The sequence below is a fragment of the Falco punctatus genome, assembly GCF_963210335.1.
Source record: "Falco punctatus genome assembly, chromosome: 12".
NCBI classification, from domain to species: domain Eukaryota; kingdom Metazoa; phylum Chordata; class Aves; order Falconiformes; family Falconidae; genus Falco; species Falco punctatus.
In genome coordinates, this window is record NC_137592.1 from 19,034,264 (window position 1) to 19,060,254 (window position 25,991).

Here is a 25,991-nt window from a genome sequence, read left to right on the forward strand (position 1 = left end):
AATGTTAATCCACATTCATTATTGCAAAAACAGTTAGAGAAGTAAATGAGGAAATTAATATTATTTATATATCTCTCCATATAGTTATGCCTAAAAGCCTTTTTATATAAAAAGAGAGTAGTTTTAAAACAAGCCATATACCACAAAACAATTACACACGAAGAAATCCGATCCTTCAATTAGCACTTAAAACTGCAAGTGACCTACAAACAATGCTGTTATGAACAACGATGGGAACAGCAAACAGTTAAGCCACAGAAAACGGAACGAAGTTAGTGTCAAGAGCCTAAACTGAGCCCAAGTAGAGGGTTGAATACATGGTCTAAAAGGCTGCTTTTAACTTAGACCATACTGAGCTGTTATTAAGACGTGCATGTGAAATATAATTTGGCGCAGAGCGTGCCGGATGGGAGCTTGCAGGGGGAGCCACAAAGAATGTCCTCCGGAGCCATGGCCTGCCCCAGGAGGGGAGGAGGAAGGGACGCTGACCCCGCGCCGAAACTGCATGGAGCGGCGTCCAGGGCACGGCAGAGCCTCCGTTTAGGAACACGCTGCTTTATAGCTAAAGCTGCAGCAACTGTTACAGCTGGCAGAAACATTCCCATTGAGACATTTTTGACAGGCAGAAAATGGAATTTCAGCTAAACAGATTTTTTTTGGTGTACCTTTTATTGTCCCCTAAAACACCAACATTTGAAAACCTGTTTTTATGTGAAAGTACTACCTTCCTACTCGCTTGACTCTGATGTTTAGGAAGAGCATCTAGGATACCATATCAATATCAGTAGATAGATGCTGATATTTTGTTTGCTGAGCTGCTGTCTGGATGGGATAGATTTATTTTTCTCAAGACTACAAATTTTATTTGAAAAAAGTCTAGTTGTCCTATTCCATGGAAATGAGACCAAAGACGGGCACAGTTTGGAGGAACAAGCTGTACATAAACCCAATAACAGATGTGGGAAATTTGCTGTTTGTGGTTTAAATGGAATGATTATAGGTTTTCCTCACATAAGTTTTTATTTTTCTAAACCATATATGTCATATATATTAAAAGCATACACATATGGTTATATATATGAGATTTACAAGGCACTTAATCCTTTGTAAGAGTCATGCTTATTGAAATAAACGCAGGAAGCAGCTAGTGTGGGAGTTTTAGTGCATTTTGAACCAAATTTGTATGTACTTAATATACCAGCATATACACATCCATACTTACACATAAAAATAATTTATTTCAGTGCAAAGTTCCCTTATTAACAGATTTTAAAAATAATATCTGTCTTTTAGGCAATATTTAGTGACATTTATCCAAGATAATTAAAATCAGAAACTCTGCTCTGAAGGTATTGTTGAGAGGGCATAATCCTGAGAAATCAGGATGTGAAACTGCCCATTTCCTCCACAGAAGTGTGACTGATCAGTCTCTGAGTATCCAGGCTTGCATACCCAAACCAGGAAAACACCCTTTTAGTGAGCAGCCCGCGGAGGTTTGCTGTGAAGAGCCTCTGAGAGCAAGCACAGCATATGGGCCATGGCACAGGCTGGATGGCAAAGTGCTACAGGGACACCACGACAGCAGCAAAAGTCACACAATACAGTGCCCAGCTAGACTTGGAAGAATGAGCAACAACTGCCAAATTGGGTGTGTTAGCTGCCTCCTCTAACGGGGTGGGCTTCGTTCAGGTGGTGGACCAAGTAGAAACGAGGCTTTACAAACCAGGGCATGCTTTGGTGCCACATCTTTGACTTCAGATAGGAGTCTGAGCCAGCTGCAGGAACCAGCTCACGGCTGATATGCTTTCAGCTTTGGTACAAGGGGCAGGGACTTACAGGTTGGTCCTCTGTATTTTACCAACACTGTATGTACGCAGACTGAAGGATTTCAGAGTCCAACTTTGTTTACTTGGTATTAGCCTTGCATGCTCACTCAGAACACAATTTATGCCTCCAAATGCGTTGTTATAATGGCTTTTCTTGCACTCCACTCATCCTCTGGACAACGAAACTTAAAGGATTTCCAAGTGCAAAGCTCTGTACACTCAAGGGGAAAGACAGAGGATGCAGGATGGATTTTATTTTCAGGTGTTCCCGTTGGAGCCTTGATAAATGTCTTCTACAAGTTCAGAAAATGTGAAAAAATGAACACAACAAAAAGTGCAGGATTTCTCAAAAGTGTTTCACAACACTTAAACACAGGTGCAAATTCCTCCATTGCTATATGCAGTGATTATTATGTGTTTTATCAAGTAATACTTTGCTTGTTTTTGCAACAGATGTCAGTTTAAAGAACGTCTTTTATTTTTCCTGACCTTCACAATCAGTACTGATTGATTGGAGCTTCACTTTTGTTTCCCAAAAATCAAAGTGAAATAAAACGCCTTGAGTGGAAATCAAAAGTCTTTGACATATAGCAGAAAGCTTGCTGTGCAATATTAGTACCCAAAGGCAGCTCAGAATTCTTTGTTAGGAGCAACATGCTTTCACCTTGAACATTTTAAATTTAATCTGAAGACTTAAATCATAGCAATCTTTACCATGCAGATACAATAAAACTAACAGATTGGAAAATATCTTTTTATATTTAACTCTGTACCTGAATATTTCTTTGTGCTTTAGGCAGTAGTAAGCCAGCACTTCTTCAGATGGCCAGAGACCTATAAAACAAAGAAATTTGCCACCTTAGAATAGAATATTTTCCCCTAAAATAATATTTGAATACACAATACCATTTGCAGATCTCTACCAAATGTTTCATTTTCTAGATTTGCCATAATACCATGTAATAAAAAACAAATAAGACTTTTAATGGAAGACTTATGCTTTAAGGATTGAAACAGAATATTTCACAGATTTTATCCTTACTAATGATCAGAAATTTACTTTATAGATACATGCTCACACACATCAACATAAACATTTATCTATACATACACATACAATTGTCAAGACTTTGAACGATATGTCAAATTTGATTCTATGAAACTTTTGACATTTGAGCATTCACATGAACATCAAACTGTTTGTACCAGGCCAGATGTGAAGCCCACCCTGCCTTGTAGCCTCTTTCTAACAGTGGACAGGAGGCCCCTCCTTTTTCATTATCTGTCCTCTACCGTCATTTAGTTTCTTCACAGTTTCTTTTTATTTAGCTCCTTTTCTCTTAGGTTTTCTTAGGTCGGGCATCAGTCTGACTGTAAGGGGCACTGACCAGTAATGTGCGCTAAGGACAAATACAGGACTAGGGCAGTAATGCAGCATGAGTTCTAGTTGTGGCTCAAGAAGTTCCTGAGGAGGAAAGGTGACACAAGTAATAAGTTCTGTTTAATAGTCACCAAAGGATTATTCTAGTTGTTCTGTAGATTGCGGTAAACTTCCCATAGTGCAATGTCCTGTGGCGGACAGCACCACAGTTTTACTCTGTTGGCTAAAGAAACACCTTCTCTCTCTTATTTTGTACTTGCCTCTGTGTCATTTTCATTAGAGCTGCTCTGGTTTTCATATGGGAATAGATAGGAGCAATCATGCTTTTTTTCATCTAATCCGTATTATTCACCAACCTCCATTGCTGGAAGGAGCCTCGGGAAAACAGACTCGTACTCAGGCACTTGAGTTAGGTTCCCAAAGTTAAGGGAGGACGAATCAAAGGCATATGCCGCCAAAAGATGGTTGTTATGTGTTTTCCATCTGTTGTTGCTTAGTGATGAAAAAACGTATTTACATGCCTACCTACAGGTAAAAAACAGGGCTAGCCTCCTCCCACAACACACAATGCTATGAATTAATGGGACACAAACTTAATGTTATGAACCACAGACACTTCAGTAGTTTCAGTAAACTGAAGTTAACACAGACATGCAGGAGCATCCTTTAGATATTTCTAGACAGGTAAAACTAATTCCATGCAGTTTACTACATATGTGAATCCTTTAGATTATTTTTTGTCATTTTTTATTCTCGAGACTTTAAAAACATCACAACATATTTAATAGAAGCAGAAGTTTGCAGGAAAAACTGTCTTCCTTTTAAATCACTTAAAGCCTGAATGTAAACATCAAATATATAATTATTCCTTTCCATCTGGAAAATATTCTGAACTAGTCTTACTCATAGTGATAAATAATGAAAATGTAAGAATATGTTTACCAAGGAAAAGCCTAGACAGGATTTGGCCAAAACTTTGCATGTAACATATAAAGATCTTAAAGGTAAAAAAAATAGAGCATCAATTTCTACATATAACAAAAACACTAAAGCAATATTGGTATTTCTCCTGTTTATGACAATTTAGGCTGATCAGGTGTTTGCGAAACGAATGTGCTATTTTACTTAGACTTGTCAAGGGTTAAAATAAAATATTCACACAACACTACCCATTCTTCAGTGAAACATACACTATGAATTGTACAGGATTTTCCACCTCCGTTTTGAGCATTTCAATGCTTTTGAGCACTGAAATATGCTAAAATGACAGATTTTGTAATAAATATAATAACTGTTTAAATATTTTAGTGTATAATATAAAGAATGTTTCAGTTTGCAGTGACTGGTGTATACTCAAGCAATAGAAGTGCTTTTTTAATATTTAGTGAAAACACAGCTAATTTAATACCATTTATAATACTTATATCTCACATTACAAAAAAAACCCCACACCCACAAACACAAAAAACCTAAAACCTTTTATAGCAAACTTTTAGCCTGAGCGAGTTTTAAAAATACATGTCAATTGTAGCAAAATCCTTCAACATCTGAGTTTTCATAACCCTCCGTCAAATGTCTCTCACTTTTCTACGGTTATTATTGAAAGGGCACTTTGAATGGTGTCACTAAATCTTTTATGAGGGGTCACCGTTCTTTTCCCTGCTACCATTACAATGTTGATACCGGCTGAAGCTGCAGGTGTATCAGATAGCTCTGTGCTGAGCGAAGGGTAAAGCACCTTTGGAAAGACAATGCTTTTCTTTAGGCACATGCTAGCAATGCACAGACTCTCCTCCCCGCTACCTTCCCCCATAGGGATGAAAGTATCACCTCAGCAATGATATAAGTGGCTAGAAGCTAAAAAAGCAGGAGTCAGGAGGTCTTTTACGAACACAGGTCTCAAGTGTGGAAGCACACAGTGCTTCCAGCTAAGCCAAGATGCCAGAAGCCAGGATACCTGTGTTAATTTTAGTAAAAGGAAAAGCTTCTCGTGCTTGAACAGGTAGGTAAGCCTCTTTACCTTCAAAACAGGGATAAGCTTAAAGATCCATGGGGAGGAGTCTGCATTCTGTCTTCGTCCCCTTCACTCTGACCTACATTCACCAACACAATGACCTACATTTTGAAGTTGCAAGTATAAGAGAGTTCTGCTTCTGTTTGAAAACATACAGCTGTAATGCAGCAATTCCTATGAGTCAACAACTACCACTAGGTTGTGAAAAGTGTAATTTATTTCCTGCAAACACATACATATGGATATGGATTAAATGTCCTGCGAACACATTTAAAATAATTCTTTCATATTTAAAATAAAATTATTCTCATTTTGTATTATGAATTTGGTTATAAATACATAACATTGGATGGGTACCTATTTGCATATACATCCACGTACATATGATAGTCAATTATTTACACATGTATAGGCAAAAGAATATCAAAAGGCCCCCAAATAGCGCTTGTATTTAAAAGGCTATAAATATACTACAAGTCCTAGACGGGCAAAAAATCTCATGGTACAAGGAAACAGAGAGAAAGAAGAGTTTCTTTTTGCAAAAATAAATATTTTGCAACATTTGCAACTGGAGGTTTTAAAACTCTTTATCACCTTGATAACTACAGTGTGACAACAGAGAATAGTTGCCAGAAAACATTGGAATCTCTATTGACACAAATGGAAGAATTAAGTTGTGTTGGTGTTTAAAGGAGTGCCTCAAGAAGGACTATGATTTGGCATGTCTGAAGACACAGGAGAGAGACAGTGCTCACAGAGCAACACCTGTCCACATTTCAACTCTTGGCAGGTATCCTTTCACCATTACTGTAGGAGATCCACTACAAATGTGCCATAAGAGCAATGAAGTCTACTTCCAGACAGCTTCATGACACTTCTTACAGTAGTAGGGTTTGAAAAAAAATTATCACTGAATAGGCGGATGATGGATGGAGAAATGCAATATATGCAGAGACATACAAAATGCAGGCATTTCTACAGTACTTATCACCATATTATAAAATCTCAGCACAATAATGGAGTCTACATCACAAGAACTTGATGATATCATGAATTTCTGTTGTCCCAATTTTTCACATTAGGAACCAAACTAGGAGACAGAGACAGATTATATCACTTAAACACACAGAATGAACCTATGGGAAGGGCAAGAAAAAAACCTGAGTCATCCATCCTACCACACTGAGGTGTGATCTAACCAAAAAAGACATCCAAGCTTTTTCTATAGAAGAACATCACTAACAAAAAGCATAATGCTAAGAATACATAAATTAAGTTGGTTTTATTACTCTCATAGTGCTTACTAAAGTGTCAGGTCCTTCTGCACTAGCTAGCCATAACTAGCATAACAATTCTTTAAAGCAACCATCAACACACACAGACAGCTTTCTGAGGATGGTTTGCTTAACCATCAGGTGGAGCACTACTAGTCCAAAGCAACACAAAACCTCTGTCGTCTTCCCTGGATCTAAAAATGCTGAATCCTGTATGATATTACAGAAAATTTTCTACTAGAAATAAATTATCCAGTATAAAAAAAAAAAAAAAAATTCTCCTCTGTGGCTTTTTACCACATATTTTAAAGAATGCTGTCACACATTCGGATAACAAATACTGAGATCTGATGTGAAGTTCTTAAAGAACAGCATGCTATTAGAAAATTCTCAGGACAGAGTGCTAAGAATTTTGAGATTTTTTTTAAAGAAGACATTTGATTATTGGAGACATTATGCCTCTGCACTGCTCCACAGATACAAAGAAGTCACAGCAGCTACTGATTACTTTAACTGGGATAGTGAAAGATTAGTGGAACTCTGCTCTACTGCCTGCCAATGCTACACACAGAAAACAAAGGGGCAACTAGGGGTGACAGGTGAACCATCCCTTGAAGCTCTGAGTAGGTGGTATAAAGCTGTCCAACAACTGCTTCATGCCAGGTGGTTAAGAATCTCCTTTCCAAGCTAAGCCAAATTGAAAGTTTTGTCACTTTTCCCTAGCACTTCAGATGACCACATGTACAGATGTCTGATCTCAAAATCCAAATTTTGTCTTTTATTTGCACTATTAAGCTATGAGACGTCTTCCTATTCATTTGAAGTTTCAAGTAAACTTTGCACAAATCCCATCTTAACCCTGAAAAGCAAAGACAATTTAAATTTGAAAAGTCAGTCATTTTCCCCAATGAATTTACTCAAAAAGATCTTTTTTTCTACTAAGTCCTGATTCTTAACTATGTGAAATTACCTTATTTGCTTTAATTGTCTTCAAAGTGAGAGGAAAAAAAAGCATTATGGGCAAAGAGATGAATAATGTCTCAAAAGAAGTACCAACAATTGCACTGAGAAATGATGAATTGTTTTCTGACCCTAAGAAAAGTATTTTTTATCCTTCCTGACACCAAGATACATTGTTGCTGGAGAGCAGAAAAACTTTTGGCATCCCAATTGACTGTGCAGAGGAGTACCTGTCTGGACAGGCAACTATTCTCCATCTCCTCTGCTAAAAGACTGTAGAGTGGATGGAAAATCCCCAAAACTAAGATACCTAATAGAACAGGCTATTCTAGGAATTTAACATAAGGAATTACAGAAATCTAAAATAAGGTCCTTCCACTCTTCCTGTAGCATCATTACAATCCAAATTTTACAGCATCAACATTATTTTCTACTGACTATGCCTTACATTCTAGTCACAAGGGAAGGTAAGTTCAATAATTTTATTCTGGTTAGTTTTTGTGTGGATCCCCAGCGTCATGCAGAGCAAGAAGCACCATACACCTGTTGGAGGTCCTGGAGAAGTAAGAAGGTTCAACAGCACAGTATTGTGGAGTAAATTTTAAAATGAGGCTCTAACCAATATTATGAGCCCTTCTGTCTCTGGAGCACTACAATTCACTTCCAATTCAGACAAAAATATGTCAAGTATGAATAGTACAACTAAGACTAAATACAAAGTGGATACACAGCATATGTCTGCTTGTAACATATAATGTGGTTGTTCTAATTTGAGTAGTTGCTTGAGTAAAGACTGCTTTTAATTGATTTTACTGCTGTAGTTAGTTAGTTTGCGTGGATAGCTCTCAAAAATACTTCCAGCTCTTAACTTTCTTCAAACTCCAAACCTCAAGTCCCTTTTAAATATAATTTTATCATAAAAATGTTGCTTAGTATAGTTGGGAAGTAAAGATTTAATTTTCATTCACTTGTTTACACAGCATACAAAATGTGAAAGGATTATCAATAATCCTGGTTACCTAATATCCCACCTAAGGTGTATTGAATCTAAAAAAAAAAATAAACACATGTAAGAATGCACTAATACCACAAATATTCAATTTTTTAGCTGCCATAAAATGCATGTATAGAAGACTGGAAACCTTCCATAGCAAATTACTTTCATAATAATCTACAAGCAAGCCTGGTAACTTCAGTAAAATGAAGAAATAGAGGGAATTGCTAAGGAAAAAACCCACAGAAAAAACTCTTGTCAACTCATTCTGTTTGCAGTGCACAAACCCCCTATTTTCAAACTTGCATCCTCAGGTTGAAGTTTACACCCATCTACAGTAGAAGCAGATAAAAGAAGCACCATCATCACCAAGTTGGTTGCAGATGGTGTGTTTGGAACTGAAAAACTATTTTCCTACAAAATTTCATTAGAGGGAAGGTTTTCAAAAGGCGAACAGCTAGAGTACTGTGTCCTTCTGAACAGTCGACGATCTCAAGCGTCAACATAAGAGCTAACTTGTTTTGAAAGTTCAATTGTCTAATCTGAGGCCCTGCATTCTGAAATTTGCTTGCTTGTATTTGCAAGCAAGCAACTTCAGCGCCAAAAGCACACAGTGTGAAAACCAGAAAAGTATTTAATAGCCTTTACAGTAGCACCTTACACCTGTGTCTTACTGCATCTGACTTTTGCACATGGCAAACCCATTTTAAGTCCGGTGAAGAGGAGTAATTTGAGGCAGGGGGAATGGCTAGCTTACTTTTCCACAGCAGGAATGCTGTAAGTGAGTTTGAAAAGGTACAACACCAGAAGAAACGGAAAGAGAAACAAGTCTCGCCATTTTTGCCTATGCACATACATTTAATAGAAACTCTTGTCTCTCTTTCAATCTCAAGCAGAATTCATGATATTCAGATCACTGAGAAATATGTATAAGCACCGGCTGAGATCTTCAGCCTAGGCAAAATGGCCTCAGCACTGTATCTCTCACTTTCATTCTCATTATTATTCATGACTAGGAGGGAAACATGATGGTCTGCAATCTGCAAATTTCTTTTAGAGCACAAACTTAAGAGGTTCGGTGGAACTGATGTGGAAATACAGTAACAAGTCAAAGCTGGAAATGTATGCATATCTCTGCCATAAGAAAAATCGGCAAACTGTACAAATCTACTTGTATGATTGTCTTTAACATCCTTTTTTCAAATGAATGAATTTGATTGTGTTGTATGTGGGTTTTTTTTACCTACTTTTCAAACAGTTATTAAAAATTAAACAACAGTGGAACAAACCTTTTGTGATTATAGCCTTCATTCTCCTGCAAAAAACGGGATCTATAAATTTATGTACCATTGTAGATGTAAATTACAAAATTTTATATTCAACTATATTAAAACATCTATTCCAAAAATGATTACCAGTTGTGAAAAGCAGACAGGCTTATCACTTGCTGTCAGTTGTTCATGTCTAGTTAAGCAATAATGTGCTAAAACTGCTCTTTTGTTTTGTGTAAGAATTTTGGCAATAGAAGAAATGAACACTCGTTTAATAAAAACTCAGGCTGCTTTTTGCTTTGATGGAGGAAGCAGCTGCCTGTTTTCATTTGCTGCAGAGCAGCAAAACCCATCAATATAATAAGCAGCTTAGATGCATCCATCCACAGCATCTGTAAGGATATAGGGCTATTCGCTCAAAACCAATCCTTGGTTTAATTTTAACAAAGATGTGTCTGACATATTTGAAAATGCATTATAATAGGGTTTTGAAATAGTAGCATTTTCTCTTTTCTTTTTAAATACTTTTCACAGATTTTGAAAGCAAGTATACATATTGGAATGATAGAAATGATAAAACAAATATTACTATAGCAAACAGCAGAACTAACCTAAAAATGCAAAGATGGAACATTAAGAGATGCCTTCTGGTCACAGACTCTCCTGTCTCTTGAAAATATAGAAAAACAGTATTTCAATCTTTTCAGTGAACATTTTTTTCAACATAACCAAGAGCAGAGAAAGATACTAGAAATAAGTATAACAGAAAAAAATCAACCAACCTGCAAAGATCTTAGATACATTATACAACAATATTTCCTGAGATACACTTGTCCTTCCCTCCCTCATGCTTTGTTAAAAGTAGATAAATATTAATGCTCATTTCTAAAAGTACTTATCAAATTGTTTTCTACTATTGCCTGAAAATATCACCTTTTACTAAGTTTGAGCAGTGTGAGTTTGTCCCAAGTGACAACTTCTAATTGCAATTAAAATCTTTAATTAAAAATAGAGTTATAGTACTTCCATATATAATTACAAAAACAGGGAGAGAAAGATAAAATACCACCTGAGATATAAAGCATAAAACTCTATTTTCACTCTAAATATGTGATATGGTACATTTATATTATTAAAAATTCTGAAGACATTATTATTATTTTAGTGCTGTTCGGCTTTCTAAGACCTTTCTAAGCTGAGCTTTTAGATGATTTGCACATTAACTGAGAAGTCAGATAATTCTTAATCCTCCTCTTTTTCAGATCCAATAATGGATAAGGGAGCATCTTAGCATGATCAACTAGCAATCTGCCTAGCCTGAGTGGTAGTACACCTGAATTTAGGATTAGTCATCCGGTTTTCATAATATCTGATTTAAATGAGCACTCATTCTGGGAAGTGTAGAAAAAGAATATTCAATGATATTTGAATTGTACCATTTAAATATGTAACAATACTTTTGAAGTGCATGCATATTTATTTGCTTCACAAACAAAAAGCGATAAAGAAAGGAAGATTTTAAAGAATTCTATCCAGACAAACAGTTGGATAGTTCAATTAAATAACTACTTTTTTCAGTATTCGCAATAGCTTATAGATACAACCAACCATATTTCAGCTATAGCCTTGTATCTCTATGTAGTCAATTCCAATACACTAATTTCAGTTTTGTCTATAAATGAAGTGAGGGAACTAGTTGGTTGGGGTGTTTTTTCTGTCTGTTTTTTCATGGCATTTTTGGGTTGCTTTGGGTTTTGGTATTTCTAGTTTGGTTTGTTTTTTGCAGATATATCATGGGTAGAGAAGGTAACAAACCTGTAGATTGGCCCTGGTTACTAATATTGCTTATCTTCCTCAATTATTTGATACAGAACATGGAAGCCTGGGTAACTGATCTACGCACTCTTAGGGGTGCTCAAGATAAAGTGGAATTTATTTGGGGGATTTGACTGTATTTGGAAGTGGTGTCTAAAGCTTAAAGCTTGGATTGCTTCCATGGTTTTTGTTTTGTTTGTGTCATGTCATGTCCCGTCCCCACCTTCCGCCCCTTAACTAACAAAGAGAATACTTTTTTGGTCCTAGTAGCTTCTGACTCAGTATTTTTCTCCTTTATCAAACTCTGCCATTCTACATAGTTTATGAAACTATTAAAAAACATCTGCTCTGTGCTGCCAGGAGATTCAAATTGTGTGCAAGTAGAAATAATAATTGCAGGCATGGTTCGGTTTGCAGGCTTTGCACCATCTCTCCAACAAAACAGTGTATCTCAGTACTTGGAGCTTCATGTACTAGCAAAAGGTGATCACACATCCTACACATTCTTAAATGAGATTGTTAGGCCACCATATTCAATGAACTTTAATTCTTTCTCCAGGGGTATCTTCAAGTGGTGCTAAGTGTGCAATTTCTAAAAGTCTACACTACTGGCAACCATCCTGCAGCAGGTGCCCAACCCCCCCCCCCCCCCCATTACTAAACCTTGTTTTCATCTCTCACATGGGATTAGATTTGTAATGAGTTCTTTGAGAACGCCACACAAGGATGAACCACTCTCAGACATCTCAGATCATTTATAGATCCACATGGGCCTACATTCCATATGAATTTAGACAGTAAGAGTGAAGGCAAATGCTGTCATTTATAGCGAAGGAAAACTTTTTCTGAAAGGCCAAGGATTAAATAAGCATGAAGATGCTTTAGGTCCTTCCAGGTCCAGTTTGACATGCATTCATAGGGCAACACAAGAGAACTTTACCATTGTTCATGGCTGGTTTTTGCCTGAATAAGTTTCAAGAACCATAGGTGTTCATCTGGCACTTTTCATGTGTACTAAATACAATGGGCCAGGTCTTCAGCTGGTGTTATGTGGTATTATGCCAGTGTATCCCAGCTAAGGGACTAGCCTTGAATTTGAAATATACATGGTATTCCTAAGAAACTAAGTAGCCTTTATTATATTATTATATGCTAATAATACTGCTTTGGATGATAGTAATACTGCTTTGGATGATTTTGCAGAGTCAAATCCAAGGGTATCCTTTCCAGGAAATCAATGCTTCGCTGGGTTATGTTAAAGGAGGATACAAAAGTGGCAAGAGTAGAATTTAGTCTCCAAATTGGCCTGAAATATTAACAACCAATTTTCCCTGATTACTTTCACATTTCCCATGTTACTGTAATAAACTATGACCTAACTGACCACATTCTTATTTCACAAGGCATAAATAATGCAAAAGAGCAACACAGGTGCTACAAGATTTCTACTAAAAAACATTGATGAGCTGTATAAACACTTACTCTTTTACACTCCAACACAGAAGTGCTCTTAGGTCAAGGATAATGTGCTTTGACAAAGATATATAGCTTAGGGTCTTACGCCATTTTTCAGTGTTGAAAGAATATATTTCAGAACATCCAGGGGATTGAGTCTCAGAAAAAATGGAGCAAAACCAAAGCAAATCATTACACTCAATTTAATTAAATGAAAGCATGAAAGAGCCTGTGAGCTAACCTTGTAATAATGTTTAGGTTCACCATCGGTAGGTCTTGAAAGAAAGTTGATCAAATTCTTAATTAAAGTGAGCATATGTTTTTTGACTTCAAACATTGCTCAGTTGTATGCCAGCACAGAAATTTGGACCCATCTTTTGACACTGCAATTTGAGTGGGAGACTTTTCCCTTGTGTGCTCCATTCCATGGTGACCACAGACCCTTGGGTGACCCTAGGATTCTCGTTAGGGAGCATCAAGGTTTTACAATATCTAACCTAGGCCACTTTATGCTCTGGGGCGGATTTTTATTGATGGCAAAGCCAACACGGTAAGTCATCAGTTTCTACAGCATTTCTTGCACAGACAGACTTTGTTAAATCTGCATGCCAAACTCTCACATTAGCAGGCAGACTGTTCAAATACCTAGATAATGCTTTCTCTTAATGAGTTTTAAGAGCTCAGACTTTAAAAATGAAGAGGCAGCTTTATAATCTGAAATTAAAACTTCTTCCTTAAGTATTAAGTGCATTGTGACCCTATTTTCATATAATTCTCCATCGATAAAATAACAACACTGCAGTAATGAGGAAAACCACTTAAAAAAGTAGTTGTATGTCATCATTATAGTAATTAGCACATAACAAATTTTAGCACTTTCTTGTTGTTCTCTTTTCTTGTTAAGAGTTTCAGTCATAATAAAAGAGTAATTTCCCATTACTTTTGGGGGAGGGAAGGGGTGGAGGAAGAAGGGCTCATGAAATATATGCAATTTTCACATATAACACTCTGTTGAAAATGTAATTCTCTATGTGTTCTTTTCTGAAAATATGTTCTATATTCCTGGATTGTCTTTGCTATCAGGAGCAGGATTGAAATCTCCACTTTAGTATTTATCTGAGGCTGTGATAGCTCAGTTGTCTGCCTCCAAATGCCAAGATAGGGGGAATCTCATCAACTGGAGACCAGCTGCATGATGGGCAGTTAATAGATATATCAAACCTTAGGATATATGCTAAGCTGAGGAGATGATTGGTCGGTTGATATACTGATTGATTAGCATAGGGAGAATGGCTTTCTTCTTGACAACCTAAGATTATGCTTCAGCTAAGCTCAAATTGCTTACACCTCTTCTATTGGGTTTAAAATTACAGTCCTGTCATCTAAAATCTCTCTTCAATGAAATTTTTACCATATATAAAAATTAAAGGGAAAAAGAAAGTAGGTGCAATGGATAAGAGTAAATGGAGTAGATATATTTCACACTGCTGCTGTTGCTACCACTACAAAAAGTTGATAAGTAAATCCACTTGAAAGATGTTACATATTCTGTACACTACTAGAGAGCACTTTACAATAATTTTTGGGGGGTTGGGGTGGGTGGGGGCAGTTCAAAATACCAAAAAGGAATCAATGCTGATATTCTTGCTTTAAAATAATACAGTAGTTATTATTACAGCAAAGTAATTATACAGTTCTGATACTACCAATACATTTTTGTCTTCTTTACAGACATTTCCTAGGTTTCATAGAAATGTATTGAAATTATATTATGCATATCAGAGAAATATCATATAATTGCAACAGAATGCATCATCTTACAGAGAAAGGCTTACATTCTGCAAGCAAAAGAAGCAATACATATACTTTTTAATTTTTCCTTGAGAAGTCCAGAACTTGTTTTCCCAAGAAAGCAGATGAAATTAAATTTTATTTACAAAATATTTTAGACTGTGTCATCAGTAGGGCATGGACACTTCAAGAAAACATAATATTCTAAAAAATTACTATACTATGTAATTATATGTTGCCAAAACAAATGCATTTCTTTCACATATCATCCATTTAATTCCCAGCATTACACATTCTTCATAATACCAGGCTTTGTTAGTTGAGAAAGATACAAATGCCATTAAACAAAACATTAAAAAACCTAAAAATTTTATTATCTTTAATTTGCTACTTTGAAACACTTCTCTGCTTGGGCAAACAAGAATTTAGTAGTCATGTAACAAAAGAAAAGTGGCTCATTGAGAATGTTGAAATCTGCATTAATAAACAAGACTGGGTTTCTCAGATTTTTTTCTTCCCTTTGGTATCTGCTATGAGCGGTAGGGGATCAGCTGCAACTCAAATCCCCAGCTGAACAACCCAAATACAACTGAGTGAGCAGACTTAAAACAAGGCCATTTATTGGTGCCTGTTATGCAAACAAAGCATCCAAGTCTTAGAAACAGATGTCAACTGAAGCATATGCTTACTGTAAACTGGAATTTGATTCTCTTTATAAAAATAGACTTAAATGGGCCTTCAGAGACTAGGCTGCCTCTTGTTGTATACCATTGCCTAACTTGATTCAGCCTTAAGCTTTTTAAAAGATGAATAGACTGATATCCAAGGGCAAAAAAATAAAAGTAAAAAAAAATTAAGTGGGAAATAAATGATAACATGTTGGAGCAGTTCCCAGAAGCAATTTTACAGATTTTCTCTAAAAACACAAGACAGGAAGTTCAAAGCGCAGCGCAGGTCACCTATGGCATGTCGAGTTATCATTTTTATACCACTTAGGGTGAAAAAGGGACTTTATGTACAAGTGGCAAGTTTAGTACTCTGCTTTTTCTTCTTCTTCTTTTTTTTTTTTTCACCTCTTCTCACATCTTGATGCCTTTTAAATGTCACTTATTTTACATGAGGCAGTTGGTGGAGACATGAGTCAACAGCAATCAGAACCATTATCCCCTGCAGCGAGCCCTGGTCCTAATGCATTATGACACCTTAGCTGGCCAGCCACCGATTTACCTTTCTGCTTCTTAGGGAATTAAGTGGCATCATGTGAAAATGGTTGTGATATGAACAGCATGGGCATAACTGGTATTAAATTTACCTCTCAGCCTAAGTGAATTTTCCTCACATGTGACTAATCAAAATGAAAGCTGTGGACATGGGCAGATCTGGCCAGCACTTCTCCACCCCTGGGATTGGGGCTATTTTGTTTTATCTCTTTGTACAAGCTGGCAGAAGTTTAAAGTGAAGGGGATAATCCAGTGCTGGTGTCTTTATGAAATAACATCCTTACATGAAGAGGCTTTTAACTGTCTGTCGCTGTCCTCTCAAAAAAAAAAAAAAAAAAAAAAAAAGACCGTGACAATCTCATTTTGCTGAGCACCCTCCCATGAAAGGAGAAAATAATAGCCATAACAGCTATGGCTAGTACTGACCTTACATGATCCATTATCCACTAAACACTTTAAAAGTCAGTTTTACATACACTGTGGGGGAAATTAGAGAACTATCACAATCATTTTCACTTTAGTGAATTTGTCTTCTGTTTGAAGTCAGTTACTTGATATCCTCATACATAACTCTCTGTATTGCTCTAAAAAAGAAAGAGGAAGTCTTGGTTTAAAAATCGATCTTGTGCAAAAAGGTGGGAAACCCCATACTATTCCTATTCTGATTAATAAAGACACTGACAGCAGCGAAACTCAATTTAGCATGAACTTTCTTTGAAGTAAATGTGAAATAATATAAAAATCATTATATAATTTAGAAGTGTTCAGCATCAGTACAAAAATATTTTTATCATCATTTCAGCTGAGATAAGTAGGTGCCAAAGAAAGTGCAGGCAGAGCAATTATCATCCTGTGCAGTCAGAAGGATATTTATTCACAGACTAGAGTGACTTGCATTTTACTACAAACCAGCTGTGAATGTTACGGATAATAATGGCAGTGCTATGTTCTCCCAAAGCACGGTAGTCTCTTTCTAACAACGTATTTGTTAGAAATAGCAGGACAAAAATGCTTGGAGCATGAAGTCTTCTCCTACTTGCAAGACTGCTCAACCTTCTGTTACGGCGAGAATTAGTTTCCAATACATGAATTTTAGGCATTTTACTGTTTGCTCTAGGTTAAAGTCAGTAGTAACCCATAGCTCAAATTAGAAGAATTTCTTCTACTTTTATTCAAACAAATGTTGATTATAAGCTATGGCTCAGTGGGTCAAATCTTAAGATTAACCCAGTCTATCTGAACATCAGTTTCAGGTTCAAGTTGTGCAAGTTGTCCTTTCTAAGCATGAAATTTGGCTATGCATTAGTCTATTTTTTTTCCTATGATGGTTTTATTGTGCTTTACACACTAGAGCTTGCTAAGTCCAGACAGTGCTAGAAGACTTTCAACTTTCAGCAATCTATTCCTGTATGTAATGCATATTTGACTGGAGAAAAATAACAAAAAAATAAGCAGAAAAAACCTATCAAGACTAAATCATGGCATTTACAGTATCAAAACATACTTTCCTTACAGAGACACATAGAAATGCACAGATCTGCATCAAAGTATCTATCTCACCTATAATACTAATTTTAAAAGAACCTAAACAATCAACAAAGACCGTAAATATTATTTACACTCATATTTGGAAATGATTGAAGGTAAAGATTAGGAAGAAGGTTCAGATTTTTAGTTGTTACAAACACAGGAAAAAATACTAATCATGCATGGAGCTTGCCTGGGTAACCTTCACTTTATCAATGAGGCCACGTAATTAAGGTCAAGTTAATGTAGAGACTGAAATTTAGGGAACACGTCAATTAAGATAAACAGGAAAATTACTTCTTCCTAAAAGGATTAGCCTGAAGTGGAAAGGTTGATTCAGAAATTTACAATCCATTTGGTAAGGAAGACAGATCCACAGTAAAGTTAAATCTGAAGTGCATTGGCTAGCATATTTTACCCAAAAGAGTTGTATTAAAAAAATTTGAATGGAATCATCTTTTTCTTCCTTTTATTATTTTCCCTAAAAAAAAAATTAAAATATTTGCACAGAAAAAATGATTTCAATAGGTATGACATATGTCTTCCCTTTTTTCCCCTTAGTTTCAGACTTAATTGGACCTTGAAATCTTAACACCCACAGAAAAGGAGAAGGCACCCTGTTTCCAGTGACATTGTACATTAGCGTCACTGTAAAAATATCTGGACCAAATAGATATTTGTAAATATCCACTTAAGATTACCATGTTTTGTACCCTAAACAACAAGAATTATTATTCCAGAGTTTGACAAGGAACAGGAGTGACAAAACACAAGCAAAAGTGATATTCTTAATTGTTTAGAGCGTCATGTCATCTCGCATTTAGTTATGTATACTTCAACATCTCCAAAAAGATTAAAACCAAAAAAAGTTCCATTAATTGTACTCCTTTTTGGTTTATTGTTTTTCTGACAATACAACAAAGAAACTAAAAAAAGTCTGAATAGAATATGGGAGCCTATAGTAAGATAAGAGACTGGTAACTCTGAGACATGGAGATTTACAGTGGCACTCCCCCAATATCCTCTACCAGAAATTCTGTACTTAATTGCATGCTACTTCCCTGCTTTTGAAACACAGAATAACACAGTAAACAAAACAAAGGTGGCAGATTTGATGAGTCAAGGCTCCATTGACTTTAGTAGAATAGTTAACAATGAGAACGTGGCACCGGAATAATATTTTTTCAAATGCTTAACTTGGATGCTTTCAATTTAACATGTAGGAGTACATCTGGGAAGCTGGGTTTTTATATATCTATATGATATCTACACATATATATAAGACCACCAACGTATGCCTGTATTTATTTGCATCCCAGGGTTCTTATAGAAAGCAAAATTTCTACTATTAGCTTCTCTTTCAAGAAATATACCTCCAAAGTAACTTCCAAAGCATCCAGTGGAATTTGCCTCATTAAACCTCCTTGGGGGCAGTCATTGCTGTGGCAGGTCTGCCAGTACCGAAATGCCCAGGACCAGCCTGACACGACCAATGCAATCACTGTGCACCTTCTGTCCTCTCGGGCTTCTCTTTCCACAAGAGTGGCTCGAAAGTGTTACACAGCCCTGACCGCCGCAGCACCAGGTATGTTCACTTCATTTCATAGTCACAGCACATGAATGAACCTAACATGTCTATTTACAGATTTGCTGTCTGATCTAAGTTTCGACTGACGGCAGAATGTTTTTACACCATCTTTTTTTTAACAACATTCTGGGCCTTACATTCTGGGAATCCATGCCAGCTTGTCTGCATAAATGTGTTCTTCTTCTTTAATAACAAAGGTTCAGCTTAGGACCTCCCTTTTTATTTCTTTGTTACATAAATACTGTAACATAAACTGTTCTTTCTACTGAACTGACATGCACACTATAGGAATTTCAAACTATCCTATCCTATAGAAGGGCAATACTTTATGACAGTCTCTACATAGCACTGAGATTTCTTAATTCAAAATAAAGACTAATACAAGTATTTAATCTCAGCAATATCAAATTGCAATATCATATATTTTTTAAGCCATCTGTAAACTGTTGAAACAAACCCCTCCAATAAAAAGGTATTACTGACCACAAATTTGGGAACATATGTGCCAGAGAACACATTAACATTGATGCAATACTGGTTATTAGGGCAACAAAACTTTTCCCTCTTTCAGGAAAGAAAAATTAAATGTGAAAATGTATGAAAGGCAAAAAACTGTGTCTATATATCTATTGCAAAAATGGCTGAACAGGAAAATAGGAAAAAATACACAAATGCAGCTTAAAGACGCTGTACCAATTATCCCTTGGGTATTGTTGCACACCTTAGTTTTGTTAGGCATGAAAAAGAGAAGAAATATTAGAGCAACCAAGCAGATGGTCTGGGGACCTAGATTACACACTTCAGAAATAAGAGAGAAGCAATGCATTCAACCCTTCTGTTTGGACAGAAGAGCCATCTTAGCCTGTCTGACCTATTAGCTAGTAAACCAGAGCGTACCGCCAAGTGCTATCATGCTGTTCCTTTAAAAAGCAAACAACCTCACTATTTATGATAGGCACTGGATCATTTTAGGAGAATTGTAGGTAATGTCTGCTGCATTAGACAGATGGTCATATCATGAAACCATATACAAGTCACTATGACTAAAACTCACACTCACTCTCTTGTTGTTCCGCATGAACTGCAAAACAAAGTAAACCTATGCTGAATGCTTTCCTTAGTATCTAATGGTTCATATATATGCACATACATATAATACTCACAACTTATACATGTAATAAGGTTCAATGTTTTATTTGAGCTTTTTCATAACCTAGTGTTAATTCTGTACATATATTTTTCCAGTGTAAATATTCTGATTCTAATCTCACCTTGGTTTAACCTTTGCCTGACTCCACTGACTTCCATGGAGCCAATGATAAAGTAGAGAATAAACAATCTGGATCCAAGAATAGTATGTATTTTCTCTAGTCGTAGATAAGTTAAATACCAACAAGAGAGTAGACTGGTACTTTACCAAGGCCAGGTTTTACTGCACATTTTGCAAAATATCTGGGTTTTCTTCTGTGCATGCTTCAGAGCAACTAATACTATAATTGCAGAATGCTGTGACTGCCTTCGCAATACTATGTTTGCCTCTCCCATTCACACTTACACAAGGAAACAAGTGAGATGTAACCCATCTCTTTGTGAGTGCTCAATAAAACCCTATCACACCACAAAACTGTGTATCAAAAAATCTGTATGGTAAATATTACACACACACACACACACACGCTGCCATGGGATTGGAAGAAATATTAAAAGAACTAGATTTCTGTATCTTGCTTATTTCTGATGCGCATTAGAGATATTACTTGGTAATAAATTATAATTAATTGGTAATTAAATTTACAATTTTTTTGACAATTAAAAATTGTTACTCTTTCTTTAAAACAGTAAAAAAAAAAGTGTTTCCAGCAACCAGGCCTTTTCAAGATGAGTTGTCTCTACATATATTCACATGGAGAGCCACTCAACGCTAGAGACTGTTCCCCCTCCCACACCTACAGAAAGCATCTACAAGCCCCACCTAACCTCCTGCTCCATTGAAAAATATGTAAGATAGCACATTTCCTATATGGTAGGCTGCTCGCAGCCACAGAACTGCAACCAAACCCAGCAGACCAGGAATGATTTCAAATTGTACCTGGAGAGTTGCTGGTAAGTATCTACCGCCTCTTCCCCATGTGGCAGCTGAGGTGCACACTCCCTGTCAAGCTGACCCCAGGCAGTACTGTGAACATGGTGACAGATGCCAGGAGACAGGTCTGAAAAACCTCCAAATGAACAATTCTAGGTCTGCTGCACTAAATGCAGCAGAGTTCCTGGATACTTTCCCGGATGGTTTAACATTTGGAAAAAAATACGGATGGGAAACTGCACATGTCCAGCATCGAGATGTCTGTGAGCAAAGTCAGACATACAGACTCTGATCTGCTGCAGCACATGCTCACCAGCAGCGATCTGCTCTGGCATTTGATCCTTTGCCTCCTAACAGAAAGCATTCGACCCTGTGCAGGTAGTGAGTGCCACAGCCCAGCAAAGTCCCATTGTGTGTCTAAATGGTGTCTAAAGGGTTCAGCATTCTTCTGACCAACAATATCCCTTGAACTAAAGTGGGAGGGAGAGGGGGAAAGGGAGAGCAGAGGGAAAGGTTTTAGAGGAGAAAGGAAACTGAATAGATGAGGATGTTTATGGCTTGTGCCTTGAATATCAACTGATCAATCACAATGGTGGTCCTGGCTGAGTTAAAATGCAGAGAAGAGAAGGATATGTGATTTTCGATTGTATCTTCAAACCTGCTGGATTAGCTGTGCTAGAGCATTGAAACCCCTGGAACTGCTAGTATTTCTCTCTGGATACCTTAACAGCAGCCTGTTGCTGAAGTCCCTGGAATCCGTAAGTTAGAGCATTCAACTAGTCCTACAGCCTGTTCCTCAGTGCCAAGGAGAAAATTCCCAGCATTTTGCACAGGTCTTGACTCTTTCAGAGAGCTGAGTTTGAAAGAAGTTCCTCTTTCAAATGCAAGATCATCAGGAAAATCTTGCATTGGCTTTTTCTTTAGTACTCTAAATAATATGCAGGCCTTGTACCTCTGGCACATCTGTGGACTGGAAAGTTGTATCTGCTGTGCAGAGAAGGCCAGCTTCCTACAAGATGACCCTTTGGACATCTACCAACTTCTCTAAGTTCAATTTTTACATTGCAGCTACCAGAGAACTCAAAAGAAACTAAATGAAAGTTGGATTTGCATATCCAGTTCTCAAGAGTTATCATGTACAAATGTAAAATTAAGAGTTCAACAAAATGTTATTTCAAGGTGTCAGATGTAATTTGGATTCTTGCACAAAAGCATTAGCACAGAAACATAATCCATTAAAGTGGATGGCTTCCATAAAAAATCTGACTAGCTAACTGTATGAACATAGTCACTAAGAGAAAACATTTTGCTAAGATCATCTCAAAGGGCACTACGATTTCAGTAGTCATTCAGGGACTACAGAAGAACCATGTTAAAGATTATAGGAAGCATTCTCTAAAATGTTATATAGATTGCCTAAGAATTTACAAAGACTGGATTGTAATCAAGGCAACACTGCTGCATTACTTGCAAATCATATTTTACTACATGACGACCAATTACCTCATTTATCTACAAAATTTTATAGAGGAAACTGTACATCTTATTTTTAAGTGACTGCAACATTGAACTCCATTAATTAAAACTAAACGTCATTGTTCACACAAAAATAAAGCCAATTTGTCAAATGTAAACATTCTTGGGATCCTTTTGGTCCTTTCCATTGCAAAGTGAATGATCTCACTGGTACTCAAATTATATTCCTTCCAAGAACTTCAGATTGCAGAATATTAGATTCTAAGATATAAAATAGCTTCTAAAATATGCATGAGCAAAACTGAGTTTTAGTAAGTTATTATGCATATAATTTCTTTAGGCTTCACTTTACATATGTTATTATTATCATGAAAGAAAAATCTTGGTGCAAGCAATGATACAAAATCATCTGTTTCAATACTAATTTTATGATCAAATTGATGATTGCCTTAATGGGGAAAGTCTGGCTATAAACTTAAATCTCTATACAAATCTGAATTTTCCCAAACTTCAAAAAAAGCTAGACTCAGAATGTTTATTTCATCACACTAAAATAATCAAGTATCATAACTCAAGCTGAACACACTGCATTACAACACTGTTATTTTCTATTCTTCATACAGGTAGTACACAATACTAAGCAGACATAACTTCTTAATACATCAATTTTGCCTCACTTTTACTGACACTGTTAATAAAGACAGTAGTGATAGTAGGAACAGATTACATCGTACTTTTGAAAAATGCACATGAAACTGGGTTACCTGATATGAAACACAAATCATAAATGTGACTCGGTTCGTTGTAATCAGCCAAAAAGGGCAAATTCACAGGATTTTTCACAGCATATTTCCTTAGTATGCATTAAATTTCTCTAGAATTACTAACAAGCATGGACTTTGCAAAATAAAAATTCTACAAGTTCGTATGGTAATAATAGCCTGGACAGATCTTACTATGAAAAATTTACATAATACAATTTAACACATGTAATTGGGGAAATTCTTACAGTGTAAAAGTATCTGCTTATAAGTAGTATGGGAGAAGAAGCGTAAAACAAACCCGAGAGTTTCTGGCATTCAAGAGGTGCTCTTGACAAGGTACATTAATTAAGGATTATGGATTTCTCCACTTTGTATTAGCAGCAGTTTAAAAATGTAATTAATGTAGTGGCATTCTCAAAATACAACATCCCGAGTGTAATTTTTTGCAGAACAGGCCCCTCTTGAAAAGAATATTATCAAACTAAAAATTCTGGTTAACTCACATAATCCAAAACTATATTCATAGGTCTTACTATTTCTTGTTGGAACATACAGTTACTGCAATAGGGTGCTGCTCTTGGGAAGCACCAAAATAGTGTCTTCATACAACAAAGTTTGCTGGAAGAAACATAAATGAGTGGTTCCTTCCAAACTCCTCAAGGAAGCAGTCTTAAAAAAGTTATTTTGTAAAAAAATAAAACAAAACCCCATAAATCGTATTATGTAATCCTAAATATTAATGACATAATAGCATATCATAATGACAAATATGAGTTACTGACAAAACAATTGATTACTTAGATATGTAACTCTTTCCATGTTTATGCAACAAACAATTCTAATAAAACATCCAGGAAACTGTACATGCCTTGACACACGATTGCATCAAGCACTAATGGAAAGTACACCACTGAACAGTTTCGGTAATATGCCAGCAAAAAGTCACTGATCTGACTGTGGATCTTGACTATGTATTTTCATTTTTTCCTATTACTTATGTCTTTGGTTAAATAAGTACCGTAAACAAGTTAAAAAAAATAAGAAAAAAAAAGCAAAAGGAAAGAATTTAGGGACACATTGTGACAATATAATATACTCTAAAGTATATTAGATAGCTTAAATTTGTTCTGTTTCAAAGTTGCGTATTTCCTAAACAGAAAGGCAGAATTATTAACATTACTTGAAAATAAAAATCAGTATGAGTCAGGGTTCCATACTATGTGCACAAGCAGATACCCATATATGAAAGGATATACAGTATTTCTTTACTACTGCCTGTGTAAGAGTTCCTTATGCTAATGAAAAGATAAAAATAAAAGATGTGTTGTTATACCAAAGCAACCCGTTCTGAATCTTGTGTCAGTGTGCAAATTAGATGAGTCACCTACCCTTCATTCTGATCCACCTCGTGGCAAGATCTAGATAAATCATTTTGCTTTACGCCATTCATCTACACTGAATGCAATGAAGATGCTGTAACAAGTAAAATACAAATTAAAATAATGGCTAAAATTATTAGAAAGGATTTCAAAGGCAGGAAACATAAAATAATATTTCTTTCTTTCTTTCTTTATCTCCCTGCACCTCTTTTATTTTTATTTTTGGTATATAATATTCCGAAGTAATGGAACACAGAGCAGTATCCATTATTCCACTACTTACACCTGCCTGAAAAATCTCCAAGTGAAATAACAATTAGTAATTCTAGAAAGGAATGCAACTGAAAAAAGTAAATACTACACAGAATTATCTGTAAAGATCTGGAAAAATAACAATGCAACAAGCTACAGTGTTATTAAATAGTAAAAGGATGCTCACCTACACAGAGAGATATGTAAGAGAACACTATTTCCAGTGAAACCACATGTAAATTTACTTCTTTATATCCAAAATGGTAGCTCCCGTTTTAAATTATATACACATACTTATGATCAACCCAACATTGTCTTGAACCAGAAAGTTCTAATCTAAATTTACATATATATATATGTGAATAAAAAACATTAAACCACTTAACCAGGTAAGACTAAGAGGTCTTTCAGTCCACTGAGAGTGTTCATAAATACGCATATAAAATAAGATCATTCTGTATAATGCAGCAGACTATGCACTGGCTTCTGCAGGTTCAGGGAAAGAATGTCTTCACATTAAGTACTGAATGTATGGTCAGAATATAGTACACTATAGGATTCTATACTATAGAATATAGTAGAAGAGATTCCTACTTTTCTGCAACATGAGGAATGGTCACTACTGAATTTGACATGTTCTTTCTGATAAGAGTATGACAAATCTTGTTGTTTTACAAAAAAAGCATCCGGCCAAATTCTATGATTCCTACTGAGAAGTTCACAACAACTCCAGATTCATCAGAAAATTGACAGTTTAATAGAGCAGGAGTAAAACCTACGGCTTAGATAAATTTGCACTGAAGTCAAAGTAGGACAGCAAATATGACCTGGGAAGGTAAGAAAAGCTAGTGTAATTATTGAAGCTGCTATACACTGGCCATGTTACCATGAGCAAGTCACTTGTGCCTTCTCTTCATCATT

The 25,991-nt window shown here is 36.1% G+C and overlaps 1 protein-coding gene across 3 annotated transcripts in view; it reads right to left on the minus strand.

Moving 5' to 3' along the window:
- The window catches only part of CAMKMT (calmodulin-lysine N-methyltransferase), a 309,341-nt gene that overhangs the window by 131,749 nt on the left and 151,601 nt on the right, over nt 1–25,991 (minus strand). For all 3 annotated transcript variants that reach the window (XM_080408606.1, XM_080408607.1, XM_080408608.1), the window contains exon 4: nt 2,600–2,660. In XM_080408606.1, coding sequence (XP_080264732.1) covers nt 2,600–2,660 — 61 coding nt within the window. The remainder of the gene's footprint in view (nt 1–2,599; nt 2,661–25,991) is intronic.